This window comes from Nannobrachium achirus (genome assembly GCF_963921795.1).
Source record: "Nannobrachium achirus genome assembly, chromosome: 22".
NCBI classification, from domain to species: domain Eukaryota; kingdom Metazoa; phylum Chordata; class Actinopteri; order Myctophiformes; family Myctophidae; genus Nannobrachium; species Nannobrachium achirus.
The window spans coordinates 32,155,451-32,173,069 of NC_137829.1; the positions used below are offsets into that span (position 1 = coordinate 32,155,451).

Genomic DNA, 17,619 nt, shown 5'->3' on the forward strand with positions numbered 1-17,619 from the left:
TGTCCGATCATGAGTAGGAAACGAGTGTTTTGCGATTTATCAAACTGTAAGTGGATATGGTATGGATGAGCGATGGAGCTTCCTGTGACACCGAACGGCAGTTGAATTTAAGCAGAGAAGAGAGAAATCCTCGCTGTATAGGCCTGGTAAAATGGATGTAACAGGCGTGAAGGAGCTGATGCAGAGTGCATATGGGGCGCAAACACACGCTGAAGCAATCACCGGGTATTCTGCTGCGTCGAGCCTATAAAATAATAGACCAGAGTTGCACTTAACTTGTCAGACTATTGCCTCAACACTCACAGTTCATGACAGCGTTCCTCTCCCTTTCCCCAAGAGAAAGTAACTCACCCTTCTCTCTCTCTCCCTCTTCTTTCATGACATGCACACACTCATTCTCTCTCTCTCTCTCTCTCTCTCTCTCTCTCTCTCCCTCTCTCCCTCTCTCTCCCTCTCTCTATATCCCAGGATGTTGAGTATTGCTGCCCTGCCTGCTACCTTTGCAAATACAAATGGTGTCCAGTGGGAGTAACAGGTGCAGGCTTTAAAGTTGACTTATTTTTAGACCCCAATAGAGGCATCCCCATACTAGTGTAATCTAAATAAAACATCCAGCGAGAGGGAAGCGGAGCTATGAGGCCCAAAGTGTCAAAGCTCTTCCTAAAGAAAGAAAGAAAGAAAGAAAGAAAGAAAGAAAGAGAAAAGTATAGGCATATGTTTCCATATTGTGCATTTGTTTTTTGTTCTGCCTACAAGTTAGTGTCAAAGGCATATAGCCACTGACAATGCTCCCATACTGCCATGATGTATGCAGCTCATTGTGTTGACCACATTCATAGCTGTGATGTAATTCGCATTACACATTAGGCTAAAACAAACTTTTGCATTTAGTTTGTGCGTGTGTGTGTCTCCCTCTCTCTCTCTCTCTCTCCCTCTCTCTCTATCTTTCTCTCTCTCTTCCTCTCTCTCTCTCTCTCTCTCGACTCACACACACACGCACGCACGCACGCACACGCACACACGCGCACACACACACACACACACACACACACACACGTGCACACACGCAGAAAGGCTAATTTTCTTTCGTGTTTTAAGTCCAACACCCCTAAGTTAAGCACCGATTAGTCTTGTGTGATTAGTTGGGAGGTCTTTAAGGGGGGGGGGGGGGGGGGCATGCAGCCTATGCGGATTTATTGACAGGCTGCGGAATCCTGTTGCTTTTTGGAGGAGTGTTCTATTGAAATGTTTTGACGAGGGTTGCGTTGGTTTCTGGTGTTGCCTCTTTGCACTTGGCATCGGTTTAGCCTTCAGCGTGAAAGAGCGATCCCACTGCTGAAGAGAGAGAGAGAGAGAGAGAGAGAGAGAGAGAGAGAGAGAGAGAGAGAGAGAGAGAGAGAGAGAGAGAGCGCGCGCGCACGCAGTGGTGTAAAGTAAGTAGATTTACTCAAGTAGGATATAGCCTACTGCAGTACAATTTTGTTAGGTAGGCCTATTTGTATTTGTAGCCTACTTCTACTCCACTACATCTCGGATCCAAGTAATGTCTACTTTTTACTCCACTACAATTATTTGAACACTTAAGTTGAGTTACTTTAATTACTTTGCAGATATAAATGATTATATCAGTTTACAGTTTTCAGTTTAGGCATTTAGCAGACGCTTTTAATCCAAAGCGACTTACAATAAGCAGATAAAACATCACATTAATAAACAAGATAATATGTCAGTAGGCCTACATCAACAGCAATATAACAAATGCAAATGAATATCTATCTAGAAAACTTTTATAGTTGTAAGGGAGCATTTCTTCACAGCAGCACTGATACTTTTACTCGAGTAAAAAAAGAAGAAGAATGTGAGTACTTTTTCCACCACTGAGAGAGAGAGAGAGAGAGAGAGAGAGAGAGAGAGAGAGAGAGAGAGAGAGAACGGGGTTGGCCGCCTGCCAAGCTATGGAACAAGTGCTCCCTCCCTCCCCTGCTGTTACGCTGTATTCATAGTCAGGGGTTTGGGCTCGGCTGTTTTTAAAAAGCCAAGGCTTCTCTCCACTTGATCAGTCTGCTCAGGAAACTCCTCTCCGCTGGTGAAAGTACTCTAGGGCTGCTCGCTGCTATATTGTCCGCTTTGAGAGAAGAGAGAGAGAGAGAGAAAGAGAGAGAGAGAGAGGGGAGAAGTTCAAGATTCCGTGCAAGACGTTTTTTCGCTCCTGCAGAAGATCAACCTCACGGGGGGAATACAGCCACCTTAAATTGCTCTTATTCTTTCTCTCCATTTTTTTGTTGTTGCATGGTGCAAAACAAGCTCACATCGCATTTTGTTGCTTTTTTTCCCCATATTGTCGCTTTCCCCCCCTTTTTCCCTTTTTTTTTCTTTCTTTCTTTTTTTGACTAGATAACAACACTTATCTGTGGATGAAGACTCTTGGGGCTTTAGCTTTTAAAAATCCGGATTATCTGATCGCGAGGGACTGCGTTTACTAGACCACCACCCGTCCGTCCCCCTGCCACCTTTTCCTTCCATTTTTCGAGGTTTACAGACTTTTTATATTTATTTTTTTGTGACGAGGCACATTTAAACGACCAACGATGTTCCTGAGCTTGTGCCTGCTGGTGACCCTGCTCCTGAGCGGACTGTGCCGGGGCTCCTACGTGCCCTGCGAGCCCTGCGACCAGAAGGCGCTGTCCATGTGCCCGCCGGTGCCCGTCGGGTGCCAGCTGGTGAAGGAGCCCGGCTGCGGCTGCTGCCTGACGTGCGCGCTGGCGGAGGGCGCGCCGTGCGGCGTCTACACCGGGACGTGCACGCACGGCCTGCGCTGCCTGCCGCGCAGCGGCGAGGAGAAGCCCCTCCACGCCCTGCTGCACGGCAGGGGCGTCTGCACCAACGAAAAGGGATACAAGCCCCCCCACCCGCCCGTAGGTAAGAGACCCCGCGGCCCGGAGAAAGATCGACGCGCTGCTGCTGCCCCTTGTTAAAACCCTTACCAAAGTGGATTCCAGGGAGTATTTGGGTTCTTTTAAGGTGGTCTAAATTGACCCATAGCCTACTACAAGTCTGTACCTCTGACCCGTCAGGGTCCATTTGGTTCAATCTGTACACTGTCAGAGTTAAGGGGAAGACCTTGAAATGTAAAAGTTTGAGAACCACTGCTCTATAGACCAGTGGTTCTTCTCAAACTTTGTAATGTCAAGGTTTGACAGTTTGACAACATGCATTCGACTATAGGCTACATACCCCCGTTTAATGGTATTTCTATCTCTGAGACCCCAATTTATAATGTAAAATCAATGTTAATCAAACCCACAAGGATCCATTCGGTTCCTATAGCCATACAGCCGGAGCTCCCTCAAGGACCCCTGGGGGTCCCCGGACACCTCTTTGAGAACCAATGCTCTAGACTTCAGTGTGGACTCTCGACTCTCGAGTTGTCTCTGTGCTTTCTGAGTAGTGGGTTAAAACTATGGCACCAAAGTTCCATTTCCTACGATATGAATGAATGACAACGTTAGTGGTCTTTGATATAGGGCTATATGTTCGTTCACAGATGGTATATGAGGTTTCATCGGATTAGCTTTTGACCCACTGTCTTTCTGGCTGAACCTGGCCGTTCCCTCGCTACGTCTCTCTGACTGTAGAGGTGCGATCGCGACGAGCAACAGGTTCAGCGTCGCACGGCACTATAGCGTAGCGTGGCCAAGGATGTCGATACCAAGCGTTGAATATAATGCTACTACTTTGAGACTAAACACGCACCACGTGCACGGAGGAAAACTCCGCTGCCCTGCACGCGTCGGGAGAGCCAAGCTGATTTAATCTTTGGGAGCCTGGCTGTGCGAGCGGATCTGCTCCGCGCCTCGTCTGTGCGCAAAATGCCCCAGATGGCACAGGAGGGACTTGCTGCCTCCTCCATGTGTGTTGTGTTGTCAGTGGTGGAAAAAATACTCAAATGTTTTACTTAGGTAAAAGTATCAATACTGCAGCTTAGAAATACTCTGTTGACAAGTAAAACAAAAGTCTGGAATGCAAAATGTACTTGAGTAAAAGTATGAAAGTATTGGCATCAAAATATACTTAAAGTGCCAAAAGTAGAAGTACAAAATGTTTGAAAATAGCAGATCAACAAGCTCTTGTGAGCTTGTAGGTCTATAACATAGTGCTAAAGTGGATTCATATATGCTTTTTTAATATAATCATTTATATCTGCAACCAGTAACTAAAGTTTTCAAATAAATGTAGTAGAGTAAAAGTACAACATCTGGATCCGAGATGTAGTGGAGTAGAAGTAAAAGTATTGGAAATTGGAAATATTCAAGTAAAGTACAAATACTTCAAAAGTGTACTTAAGCACAGTACTTAAGTCAATGCACTTAGTTACTTTGCACCACTGCATGTGTGTTGTGTTAGTGTGGTGTCACTGTCACTGCACTGAGCTCCGTCTGGACCACAACAGGACTAGAATCCTCAGCTGTGCACCGCTATGTCCTCCCCCTCACGTGAGAGGATATTATAGGCTCTTTATGGTGGCATATAGAACACCCCTCTCTGCTTTTCTTTCACGTTTGCTTTGCGGCTCCTTTTAGTGCAGTCAGCGGTTCTCAAAAGTGGGGTCCAGGGGTGATAACGGGAACCAAATGGACCCCACAAAGGTCTGTAACTCTGAGAGTGTACGGATAGATGGGTCCATTTGGTTCCATGTGAACACGCTCCCTGAGTTACTTATGGGTGTCCTTGGGGGGGAGAGAAAATAAAACAAGAAAAGGTTTGAGAACCGCTGCTTTAGTCGTTTCTCAGCTCGCTCACTCTCACTCGAGAGCCCGTGAAACGAAGCGATAAATGGACGTCCACATAGATCCGGTTGCCCATAAGGTGATGGAGCAGGGCTGGAGACTGGAGTGCACTCCCGAGGCTACGGATCTCGTTAAAGCGGAATTTGGATAGATTTGGGCTGTGCGCCAAGGGTGGTGTTGAGAGTCGGATTACCGCCCAAAGATTAAATCTGTGGGTGTGTGTGTGTGTGTGTGTGTGTGTGTGTGTGTGTGTGTGTGTGTGTGTGCGCGCGCGCGCGTGCGCACGTGTGTGTGTGTGTGTGTGCGTGCGCGTGTGTGCGCACAGTCTCTCAGACGAACTGATGAGATTCCCGACTCGTTCGGTGGTTTAACTGCGTGAGTGATTTAACGCATTTCTTCGTCTCCCTCCGCGTTCGGAGGGTTTTACTGTCCGTCCCCGGCTCTAGTAGCTTGTCAACAGCTAGACAAGTAGGTGGTAGCCGCGGAGGTTTTGGCCGCCTGCCACATTCTATAAAATGCCAGCGGGCTCATTTTGACTGTTGACAGAGACTCACCAGGGCTATTTGCACCTAGCATGCGGCCCTCGCCTCCTCTTTGGATGACATAGATACATAAAACAACATTAGAACGGAATGCGGTTCATCCGCGATGGGCCATTGTTCTAAAATAAATAGCCGCTGCGCGAGCCCAGTAGTTTCCATTGCACTCAGCGAGAACTGAAATCATCAAGGTCTTCTTTTTTGTTGTTGTTTGCTTGTTTGTTGTTGCCTTGCATTCAAGTAGCTGCTACAGGACACTGGATGACAGACAGACAGACAGAAGACACACACGCACACGCACGCACACACGCACGCACGCACACACACACACACACACACACACACACACACACACACACACACACACACACAGTGTCTCTTGTGCCGGTGTGAGTGAGTGTGTAAGTGTAAGGACATATAGCCCATGGGTGTCAGGTTGTGAGTAATGGTGCTGTTGACGAGCCTCCAGTCAATTATCTGTCACTTTGTGTCCGCGTGTGCGTGCGTGCGTGCGTGTGTGTGCATTGTGTGTGTGTGTGTGCTTGCGCGTCTAGCCTCAGGAACCCAGTGCGCCTGACAACCCGCGTCTGAAGGCCACCACAGTGGTAATCAGAGCGCAGCCCCCGGTAGTGCATTCATTGCATGTGGGCGCTCCACTCGCTTGTGTTGCAGTGATTCAGCAAATCGACTGCGTCTCTCTCTCTCTCTCTCTCTCTCTCTCTCTCTCTCTCTCTCTCTCTCTCTCTCTCTCTCTCCCTCTCTCAACGGTCTCTGAAGGGCCGTCCGTCAAACAGCTCCTTGGACGGGAGCTGGCCGCGAGGTGAGCCTCTGGTTTCCTGTGGTGCTGGGTTCCAGCCGCTCCGCGCCGCGCGCTGGTAGTTTCATCCAGCTGAGAGTGGCGCGCTCGGGGTCGGAGGAGGAGGAGCTCGTGTGTCCTTCACACTCGCGGGTAGGGATGGGACGATGTGAAAATGTCATATCCCGATTATTGTGACCAAAGAAATTTACGATATTATCGCGATAATCAAAATATCCACAGCATCCATTATCCTCGGGTGGAACATTTGCCATAAAATAGCCGATCTACAAGCTCACTTGTAGATCGGCTATTTGTCGGCAAAGAGATTTGGTAGAGAGGGAAAAAAAGACTGTATAAGTACGTATATTAAAAGTACGTTTTACCAATAGAGGGATTAAATGGTTCCGGATATGCAGCTCGGCAAATAAAAGGTGAATTGATCCCAGTGCATGACGGAGGACGATTTCACGATAAATGTAATCTCCACGATACGATTATCGTGAGTGTTTTTTATCACGATAAACGATAATATCGCATATCGTCCCATCACTACTCGCGGGGCCATGAGACCCAGAGAGAGCCACTGCCTGATAAATATTGACGGGAGCAGAGCAGCCGAGCAATGGGCAGATAGGAATCTTTCGCCGCGCGTGCTGCCGTTTCTCTTCTCTTTCTCCGTTTCTGTCCTTTCTCTCTCCCTGTCTGTCTCTCTCTCTCTCTCCTCCCTCTTCTTCTCTTCTGACATACGTTGAAAAGGACTACAGTAGCCACAATACTGTCTTTAAATGTCACAGACATATTGTGAGATGCTCTTCTTATAAACCAGGGGTCTTCAACAGGGGGTCCTCAGAGTTACTACAGGGGGTCCTCCAAATCTTTGTGTGATAGAAACCTTTTTCTCCTTTTTTATATTAACCTCTTGAACCCTAGGCATCCATATTCTGAGAACTTTAGCCAAAAATAGCAGATCTACAAGCTCAGAGGCGTTGTGAGGTTTGGTGTAGAGGTTTGGTGTAGAGGTTTGGAGGTAGAGGTTTGTGTAGAGGTTTGGTGTAGAGGGGAAAAAGAGCAGACTAAGTACAGAGTGAAAGGTCAAGTTTATTAAGTATTGACGGTTCAAGTGGTTAAATATCTGAAAACACAAATTGACATGAATCCAAAATACACTGATGATTGTGCTGTCAAACAATGAAACTAAATGGAATCTATGAAAAGGTAGAGGGGGTCCCTACTTCATCTCTCTCTCAACTAAGGGGTCCTTGGCTTGAAAATGTTGAAGACCCCCTGTTATAAACTCTTGCATTGTGATCTTGCAAGGAGTTGGACCGTGAGGCACATGAGGAGGTGGTGCAGTATGTGATTTTGGCCCCACTCAGACTTGGTCAGCCCCCCCACCCTTGCCCAAATCAGAAGCCGGAGAGCTTGCCAACAGATATGACTTCATAGCAAGCAGACCCTCCTCGCCCTTCAAGCTTCTGAAAGGGCCTTATGTTAGAACACATCGCTCTTTGCCAAGATACAAAAAGATGATTAGGGAGGGGTTACGAATCCAGAATGCCTGACTTGTCCACAGTACAGTCATGCCATGCCTCTGCTTCTCATGAACATACAGTAGCTGTTTCTTTCCTGGGGAGGAGGGGGGGCGGGGGGTGTTTCTGTTTCATAGCAAGATTAGTTCATGCACGAGATGACAGTTAAAGGATGCTGTTGTTTAAGAGATTGCATTGTGAATTCACAGCTTGACCATTTTCAGACTTGGTTTACTTTCCAATGGTCCAATGTTATTAAAACATTACTGAACATACCTGAATCACTGAGTCAATGTTGGCCAAACATAATTGCTCGGTTAAGAGATCCCGGGCATTTGAATTCAGTTGGAAAATAATCACTTCTCTAGTGTCTGTCTGTCGTTTTCAAATCCTGTCTGCGCTTTTCAAATACATCAAAACCCATCGATAACATGACTTTGACAAACGATAACGTTATTGCGACCGTCAGGGAGCAGTTTGCTATGAAAACCTCCACCGGCCGTCCGTCCGTCCGTCCGTCGGTCACACGTCACACGTCACACCTTTGCCCTGCTCATATCTCCGCATCAGTATGACATCACACCACATGTGTACACACACCTTTGTGTACGTTGCTGTGGCAACAGTCTGTTGTTGCTGGTTTGTTAGTGTACGTTAGCAACCACCTTAGCAACCATGGTTTTACCCTAGCAACAAACTGTTTACCCTAGCAACCAACTGTTTACCATAGCAACCATGTTTTTTACCCTAGCAACCAACTGTTTACCATAGCAACCAGATATGCAGAGCAGGGATCTCCATATATGGGCATAAACAGGTGACATCACACTGATGTCAGATACTCAGAGCAGGGATTTCTCCATAATATATGGGCATAAAAGGGATTCTGTTAGGGATCTCCATATATGGGCATAAAAGGGATTCTGTTAGGGATCTCCATATATGGGCATACAAGGGATTCTGTTAGGGATCTCCATATATGGGCATAAAAGGGATTCTGTTAGGGATCTCCATATATGGGCATAAAAGGGATTCTGTTAGGGATCTCCATATATGGGCATAAAAGGGATTCTGTTAGGGATCTCCATATATGGGCATAAAAGGGATTCTGTTAGCTGTTAGTGATCTCCATATATGGGCATAAAAGGGATGCTGTTAGGGATCTCCATATATGGGCATAAAAGGGATTCTGTTAGGGATCTCCATATATGGGCATGAAAGGGATTCTGTTAGGGATCTCCATATATGGGCATAAAAGGGATGGTATCCCAGATGATGCCCTGTTAGGAGATCCACACTAACAGAATCCATATATGGTCCTACCGACAGCTGCTATAAGCCAACCCTGGCGATAAGGTCTGAGTCGAAGAAATGCTTCTTTCCTGGCAAGAATTGCCCCTTTATACTGTAGGGCTCGTTTGTGTATTGTATGACATCACGCCACATCATCGGCTGAGGACTGTGTGATGTCATCATATCTCCATATATGGAGACATAAGTTGCTCATGCCCAAATATGGGCTGGTGAGGTCAGACTTAGTGTGATGCGTAGGTTATCTCCATATATGGAGATTCAACTTCAATGAGTAACCATGGCAAACTGTCAACTGCCCGTATGTCTTGATAATTGGTAAAACAAACTTTTGGCCTATTTGTGGAGATAATCTCCCGATTAGGGAGTCTTACTGGTCTTCAAAACCCATTTAGGACGTGTACACATTATTGTGTATCATTATTTTATACTTTAACTATTGAAAAATAGCAGATATACAAGCTCACAGCGCGGCACCGAGTGCCGCGCTGCGAGCTTGTAGATCTGCTATTTTTTGAAAAATTGTGAGCTTGAAGGGCGATGAGGGTCTGCTTGCTATGAAGTCATATCTGTTGGCAAGCTCTCCGGCTTCTGATTTGGGCAAGGGTGGGGGGGCTGACCAAGTCTGAGTGGGGCCAAAATAACATACTGCACCACCTCCTCATGTGCCTCACGGTCCAACTCCTTGCAAGATCACAATGCAAAATTTGAGTTACAAACGTTCGCTTTAAAAATATACATATTCAAAGATTTGCACACATTTTCACAACTTAAAAAAGAAATAGCAGATCTACAAGCTCGCAGCGTGGCACTCGGTGCTGCGCCACAGTTTTCTTTGGATTATGGTCAGCAGTAATGTCAAGTACACTGTGAGTCCTAGTCAATGGGCTAAACATGCCAGACCGCTGCTATGGTCCTTTAACTTTGTCCACTTGTCTTTGTCATTACTATTTATAGTGGACTTGAGGTAAAGCAATGGCTTGTCTCACCAATAAACTAAGTCATAGACAGTAATAATATGTGAATGGTCACATTAGCCTCTATTCTTTCATTGTCCTCCCATGTTTTTGCGACCAAAGGTCGCAGTATACCATGACAAATGTCGTAGCTTGTCTCAGTCTGTGTCAGTCCTTCAGTCAGTCATTACACATTTTTACAGTCTACTGGTTCCCTTGTCACTCTGACATCACTCTGACATCATGCTCTAATGTCACTGTGATGTAGGGGAACCACTCTTAACAGAATGGGTTTGCTGCTCTGACATCACGCTCTGGCTTCATGTCCCTATATATATTTTATGCCCATATATAGTCGACAATGTGATCTCAGAAGAGAACATGCCCATATATGGGCATTCCCAGATCACACTTGCAAATTAATTACATCATTGTGATGTGATTGATGCCCATATATGGAGATCCCTGTCCCAGTGTCATCAATATTAAGGGCATATCTGGGAATGCCCATATATGGACATGTTCTGACATGCTCATATATGGCCATTCCCAGATCACACTTGGAAAATAATTACATCTTTGTCCGTTCCATGCCCATATATGGAGATCCCTGTCCTGATGTCATCAATATTAAGGGCATATCTGGGAATGCCCATATTTGGTAATGCCCATATATGGGCATGTTCTGCCAATCTCAACAGGCACTGTACTGTTGAGATTGGGTAACTGGTCTGATATACATCACTGGCCAGATAGCCAAGAATTGTCATGACCTCGCCCTTTAGGGCGAGGTCGCATGTCGCCCTGAGGCGTCTTAGTAATATAAGAATCATGGGGGGGGGACAACAACCTCCAAGTACACTTTACACTCAACGTCTAATAACATGTGTAATAACAACTACACTGTTACATTTACCTGTTGGGTCCAATTGTAGTTGGATTAACACGCTCTCACTGTGTAGATGTGTCTCTGGTTTGCAGCAGACTGACATCACTTGCGTGCATTGCTGCCGCTAAGACGTGGCTTGGGTTGCACGTGGCCACAGCTGCTTGACAGTTTCACGACACGCTCGTGCAAAAGGAACGGCTGATGGCGTTGGGTTTTCCATCTCCCTTTACCTTGAGGCTCTGCAGTGGGCCCGCCAGAGCCAGCCGCGCCTCAGAAGCTCCACTTAACTCGCCGTGTCGATACGCAGGCTCAGCTCCCAACAGGGACGTGCTGTGCTCCCAACAGGGACGTGCTGGGCCCCTGATTCAGCCCGGGAAAAAGAGTTGGAGAGGCCCTCATTGCACGCTATAGAGAGAGATCTCTCTCTATAGCGCTGCTGCTACTCAAAGATTTGCCTTTTCAGATCATGACAAGTGACAAGCCAGTGGGCCAATTACATGAGTTATATTTCGTCGTTGTCGGGTGGAAACCTTGTACGTCCAAAACCGTTTGTTTTGTATTTATCATTTAAAAAATGATTTAAACTAGTGAAAACAGCCCACAGCCACACAGCACACAACGCCTCGCGGTGCGAGGCGTTGTGTGCTTGTAGATCTGCTGTTTTCACTACTTTTGTGCGACGGCCTTGTATGATGAAGCAGGGCTTTGCTTTATACATTTGAAACTTGGAGATACGAGGTTTCTGCCCGACAATGGCGATTTACTTTGTTGGCCGCCCAACATTTTATTTTTATTTTTTTCCTAATGTTTTCCTGGACCGGCCGGGAATAAACCGGCCGTTCGGGAGTTTGTACCGCTTTTCCCAATGGCCAGCACGTTCCTGCACAGCTCCCAATGTCAGTTTATCCATTTGTAGCTCTGAGAGTGCACATATGGAACCAAATGGAAAGAGGCCATTTGATTCCATTCATACGCTCTCAGAGTCAGATGATCAGGATTTTACTGTGTACGCAGGGTCGGCCCTGGCGCCGCATTAGGACTCCCGGAGAGAAAAAAAAAAGCCAAAGAGTTCTTAGAGAGCGTGATTCCTAAAAAAAAAAGAAAAACAGGCAGAGAACATGTTTCTTTTTCTTTTCTTTTTTCCCCTCTCACACACGTTTTAGCAGGAAACGACTTGCATACTAATGATGGGAAGTTGGATGGTACACATTTTGTGTTGTGTCCCCACACGTCTGATGTTTTGGAACAGGCTTCTTGTCTGAGGTGGGGAGGCCAGAGGGAGGGGGGTGCATGGCAGCAGCACTTGTACCTGTAGCTGGCAAACAGAGGGCCTATTTGGCACGCCTGTCTGATTTCTTCCTATAAAGTTTTACAGCGGTCTTCGTAGAGCACATTGGTCACTGACACCTGGCCCGCTAGCTGGGAGCAGCTGTGAAACGAATCATTCCGCAAAGTAGTCTCTCTCTGTCAAGGCTCACAAAAAAAAAAGAGCGAGGCAGGGATGTGCACATGGTTTTAAATGGGAACACGTGTTGATCGGACCACTGGCGTTTTAGTGTACCAACATGGAGGGACAAAGAGGTAAAGCAGGTGAGATCACCTCAGCATGCGTGCCCTATACAGAAGAGTCGCCCCGTCGTGATTTTACAAAAATACAATGAAGGCTCATTGATTTGGGTTTTGCATTCCGGAATTAACGGGACCAGTGATTCTTTGGGGGGGTTCCCTGCCCATGTGGATAAAGCATGGTCTTATCCACGTGAGTATTCTTTGGTGCTAAATATTGTCATTTCTCATCAATGCCTCTAACTTCAAACCAACAATACCAACTGGGGGCGCTCTCCATTCCGACATGTCGCCACACCGACATTGACTTCTTATTGTCGGAGTGGCAATACTTCCATAGAGGTTAGGTTTAGATTATGCTTTGCAGCAACATTCACTCTAATAAAAAGTCTTAATTAGATTAAAAAATTTCACTCTGCTGAACATCTCCTGTCCTTTAACCTTTTTTACATTGTTTTGGTGGATCCGGAGCCATAATCGTCATTTAGATTGAAACGCACATTTGGGGTACAATTTTAATTCGAAATGAATGCATACTCGGCCCGTGCAGAGGAATCAGCAAGCACATTTCTTAAAATTGCATAGTTCTCCGGGGCCATTTACTCTGGACTCGTCCATGGAAAGCTGTTACATAAGCAATAAAAGTGGCATGAATTGTGTCACCACTGGTGCGCTACTGTGCAAACCCCTCACAAAGAAAGTGTTAACCCAAAATTGATGCCGTAGCTCGACTCTCTGCCCGCGGAGATGTTTTCCTTCCAGGCTTCCTGGAGTTCAACTTTGGACAGTGGAACCAGGAGGAGCTCGCTCAGTGCACGCCAAAATAGCTGCCTCTGCCGCTGGGGAGTTAGAATATCGTCACACCCAGCAATTGTGTTGTGGTGACAGTGACCCAAGAAGAGGTTGCGTCCGTCCGTGTGGCTTGTCAAAAACCCAAACTCAGATGTGGGGACGAGACCTCAGACCAAAATTAGTCGCGTTACGGCAGAACAACCATCTGCTCGCCTCTGATAATGTGCTGTTCATATGGCAGGTTTCGACTGAGATTGGGCATATCCTTGCACTTGAGCCCAATTTAACCGCAGAAGCTGTGAACGGTTCAACAAGTTTGCTACCTATTGGTACACTTGGAGGGATCTCACACATGCCCCTTTCATAAGTGGGCTGCTGTTTTGTAATTTACAATCCTTGAATTGTTCTCGAAGCTATTTATACCTTGCATGCAGGAAAAAGCAGGAAACTTTGATTGCAATGAACATATTCTACGTGCACAATAACTGTGTGTGTGTGTGTGTGTGTGTGTGTGTGTGGGGGGGGGGGGGGGGGGGGGGGGTCAAAAAGTGATTTCCTGGATGTTAAGTTGCTGATTGTGAACATGCACAGCGATAAATGAGACTTCCATCAAACCAACCGGATATTAAGCTCTAAACACAATTCTCTCGCAGTGCAAAAACAAAAAAACAAAAAAAAAAAGTACATGAAAAAGGATTTCATGCCAGCTGGTGGACAAAACAGTAAAATAGGGACTTTTGTTATAGTGCTTGGCCTCTCAAACATCCAATATTGAATGCATCATGCGTGGAAAAGTACAAGTTCTTGCCCTGGCTAGGTAATCTGTCCCTGTGCTATGTTGCTGTCAAATTGTGCACATAAGTTGTATGGCATTAGTCAAATCACACTCCAAAACCACTGACGTTGCTTCAGCTCCTCCTCTTTGGGAGTTTGCCTACATACTGGGCAAATCTAGCAATGAACTATTTCAGAGTAACAGCAAACAGCTTTGTTAGTGAACCACAATACCGGTGGTAACGAGTAGGGCTGTCACAATTATTACATAATCGTCTTAATCGCAATTATTTTGCATAATCGTCATAATTGTTTCCATGTTGAGAAATGGTAATATAGTTACAAACACTTTCTAAAAGTAGTGGAAATAGCAGATCTACAAGCTCACAACGCGTTGCGATGCGACGCGTTGTGAGTAGATCGGCTATTTCCACTATCAATGTTCTTTTTTAAGTATAAAATATATATGTCAGTCATTTCTTTGTATATTTAAGTCATGGGTCATGATTGCCATGTACAACTTCAAAGCCTAAAAGCCAAACAGAAATGTAATTGTCAACGACAAATACACAATTAAATCGTTAATCGCAATTATTTGAGTGACAATTAATTGTCATGTAAAATGTCATAATCGTGACTGCCCTATAGTAACGAGCAACATTGATATTGTCTCATTTTCTTTCTTTTCTTTTTTTTTTAAACACCGGTTGGCCCATTTCTGTCTTTGTCCTTTGGGACAGTTTTGTTTTGGACTTGGAGCACCTTGCGCTTACTGAGTCGCATGACTCCATTGTTGGCCCCCGTTGTGTTCACACCTCCCTTTCTGCTCTAGAAACTCCCGGGTTATCAGGCCATGGCTGGGCCTTCAAATATTCAGCAGTGGAAGCGGGGCCAAGGCATGAGGATGGTTTACCGGTGTTGTGCTTTTATGTGATAGAGGCACTCAAGCTCATTTATCGCGACGATTATCCCGTCCCCCACCCTACCCCCTGTTGAGATTAAACAGCATCTCTATTCAATACCCAGGATCTCGTATTAAGATGTAATTTCAGATGCCGACCAGACCGACTTAATCAAAGGCCGAGGCCATACCAAACACGGTGTACCGTTGGTAAATCCGCTGAAAGGTGGGACGACTCATTGTCCCCTGGCCCCCGGCCTTTTTTCTTTCCGATGGTCTTATAATACTGTATGCTCATGAAGTCCTGGCAGTGAGCAGAAGAAAAAAGAAAACTGGAAGAAAAGGGTGGCTTATCTTTCATGCTCGGGCTCCGGCCCTGTAAGAAACTTGGGATATTCATGAAGCATAATTGTGCACAGATGTTAATTTTTAAACAGAAACGTATCAGGTGCACCTCCTCTGGCTCCTCGGCTCCTCTTGTCCTAATGAAATCTTTAGCTTGAGCGCAGGGAGGGAGGGAGAGAGAGAGAGAGAGACAGGGGCGTCACAAGGGGGGGGGGGGGGGGGGAGTGGGACTGAATTACTAGGGCCCAAGGTGGAGGGGCCATAATCATTTAGCCATTGAAAAATAGCAGATATACAAGCTCAAGCTTGTAGATCTGCTATTTTTGAAAAGTCGTGAAAATGTGTGCAAATCTTTGATTGTATTTTTTAAGCGAACATTTGTAACTAAAATTTTGCTGCTGGGGGGTCCCTGGATTTAAATATTTTGAGATGGGGGTCCGTGGCCAAATACAAGTCATTTTGGGGGTCCTTCACATGAAAGAATTTGAGCACCACTGAAATAGAAACATAGGTTTTCCCAAAAAAACTTGAAATATTCAGACTCCGCACAAATTTTCAAGATTTTTCAATAATAGCAGAGCCTCAAGCTGGCAGCGCGGCACTCGGTGCCGTGCTGTGAGCTTGTACAGTATATCTGCTATCTTTCAATAGTTAAAGCACAAAATAATGGGTAATAATGCGTTCCCAGTCTAAATGGGTTAAACCTCCCTCCCCCTATGAAGAACATTCATGGGGGGCCCGCAGTGAATCCTTGTACCCAGGGCCCAGAATTTGGTGTGTCGCCCCTGGAGAGAGACGACGTCCTGCTCAGGATCCCTGGCTGAATGGAAGGGCTGCACGTGACTATGGCTGCTTGGCTTCCATCCAGAGCCTTGGCAGAGTTTCAGTAGTTAAACACAGACCCACTAAGCCTCCTTTACAAGGCAGGGACCCTGAGCATGGAAAAACTGATTTTTTTTTTTTTTTTGTGGCCGCACTTGAAGAGCCCCACTTCAGAAAAAGATGAATTCGGTGATTTAGCGGAGAGACAGAGAAAAGAGAGACAGACACCATTGTCTGCACAAAGGCTACACTGTGTGTTCAGCTGGCCGAGGACGGGACAAGCTGTCTCGAATGTCTTTCAACTAACAGCGCTGCGGGCTCGGTTGGTGTGTGTGCGCCCAAACGCTGCGCTGCTTAACACTGGTCCGGACAGTAAGTTTGCAGATTTCACGTCCAAAGCGGTCTGCAATAGTTTGCATTTCTGTGCCTCTCGCCCTAGATGTTGTAAGACTAAATGAACTGAAGTGCAATGACTCAGACATTTCTTATTTGGCTATTTTCATACCCTATTAAGACTGTGCCTAAAGCAACAGTGTTCAGTTGTTGTTGTTGGGTTTTCTTTTTGTAGCAGGTAGTTAGTTCATTGCCAAATATTTAGCAAGTGGCCCTGAGAAATTATTAACAGTAGAAATGAACCGTTCTTTCCACCCCGTTTGCGAGCGCCGCGTGCACAGGAATGCTTGTTTGACATATTTATTTATAGCCGTTTTATACACCAGCAAAATCCTGCGCGTCAATGTGACTCTGCGAGTGTAAAAAGTGAACCCGAGAGGCTCCGTTTTGCCCTTTCGGGAGTTACACCGGCGCCCAGGATTTGACAGTGTAGTAGCCATGTTTCGTCCGAGCAGGCAGGGGAGACACGAGGACATATCCAAACACAAACTGAAGCCTGCCAAGTCATGAGTTGTGAGATTAATTTCAAAGAGACGGCCTAGAGCAGCACAGAAGCCAGAGACCCAATTCTGGTAATCACCCACCCCCCGCACACCCCCTCCTCCTTCCACAGGCTCCCAGACACTCATGCTGTGTCAGGCCCTTTGAACATCAGTTCCTGGGAGCTTGGGCGATATTATACGACTTCAAATCAGTATCATCGTTATTTCAAAATCTTTCGCCTTGATTAAGGACTTGTTAAATGGTTGTTTAGTCCAGGGGTCTTCAACAGGGGGTCCGGGACACCTAGGGGGTCCTCGGCGTTACTACAGGGGGTCCTCCAAATCTTTGTGTGATAGAAACTTTTTTTCCCCCTTTTTATATTAACCACTTGAACACTAGCGTCCATATTCGGAGAACTTTAGCCAAAAAATAGCTGATCTACAAGCTCACAATGCCTCGCGCTGCGAGGCGTTGTGAGCTTGTAGATCGGCTATTTTTGGCAAAGAGCTTTGTAGGGGAAAAAGAGCAGACTAAGTACAGAGTCAAAGGTCAAGTTTATTAAGTATTGACGGTTCAAGTGGTTAAATATCTGAAAACCCACATTAACATGAATCCACAATATACTGAAGATCATGCTGTCAAACAATTAAACTATATGGAATCTATGAAGAGGTTGTGGGGGTCCCATCTTCATCTCTCTCTCAACTAAGGGGTCCTTGGCCTGAAAACGTTG

The 17,619-nt window shown here is 46.0% G+C and overlaps 1 protein-coding gene across 1 annotated transcript in view; it reads left to right on the plus strand.

Annotated features, from left to right (window-relative positions):
• Positions 1 to 2,588: 2,588 nt before the first annotated feature.
• Positions 2,589 to 17,619, plus strand: part of igfbp5b (insulin-like growth factor binding protein 5b) — a gene marked incomplete at both ends in the record, with an annotated part of 26,139 nt that continues 11,108 nt past the window's right edge. Inside the window, one exon of the mRNA XM_080753007.1 lies at positions 2,589 to 2,919. Within this exon, the coding sequence (XP_080609133.1) occupies positions 2,589 to 2,919 (331 nt within the window). The remainder of the gene's footprint in view (positions 2,920 to 17,619) is intronic.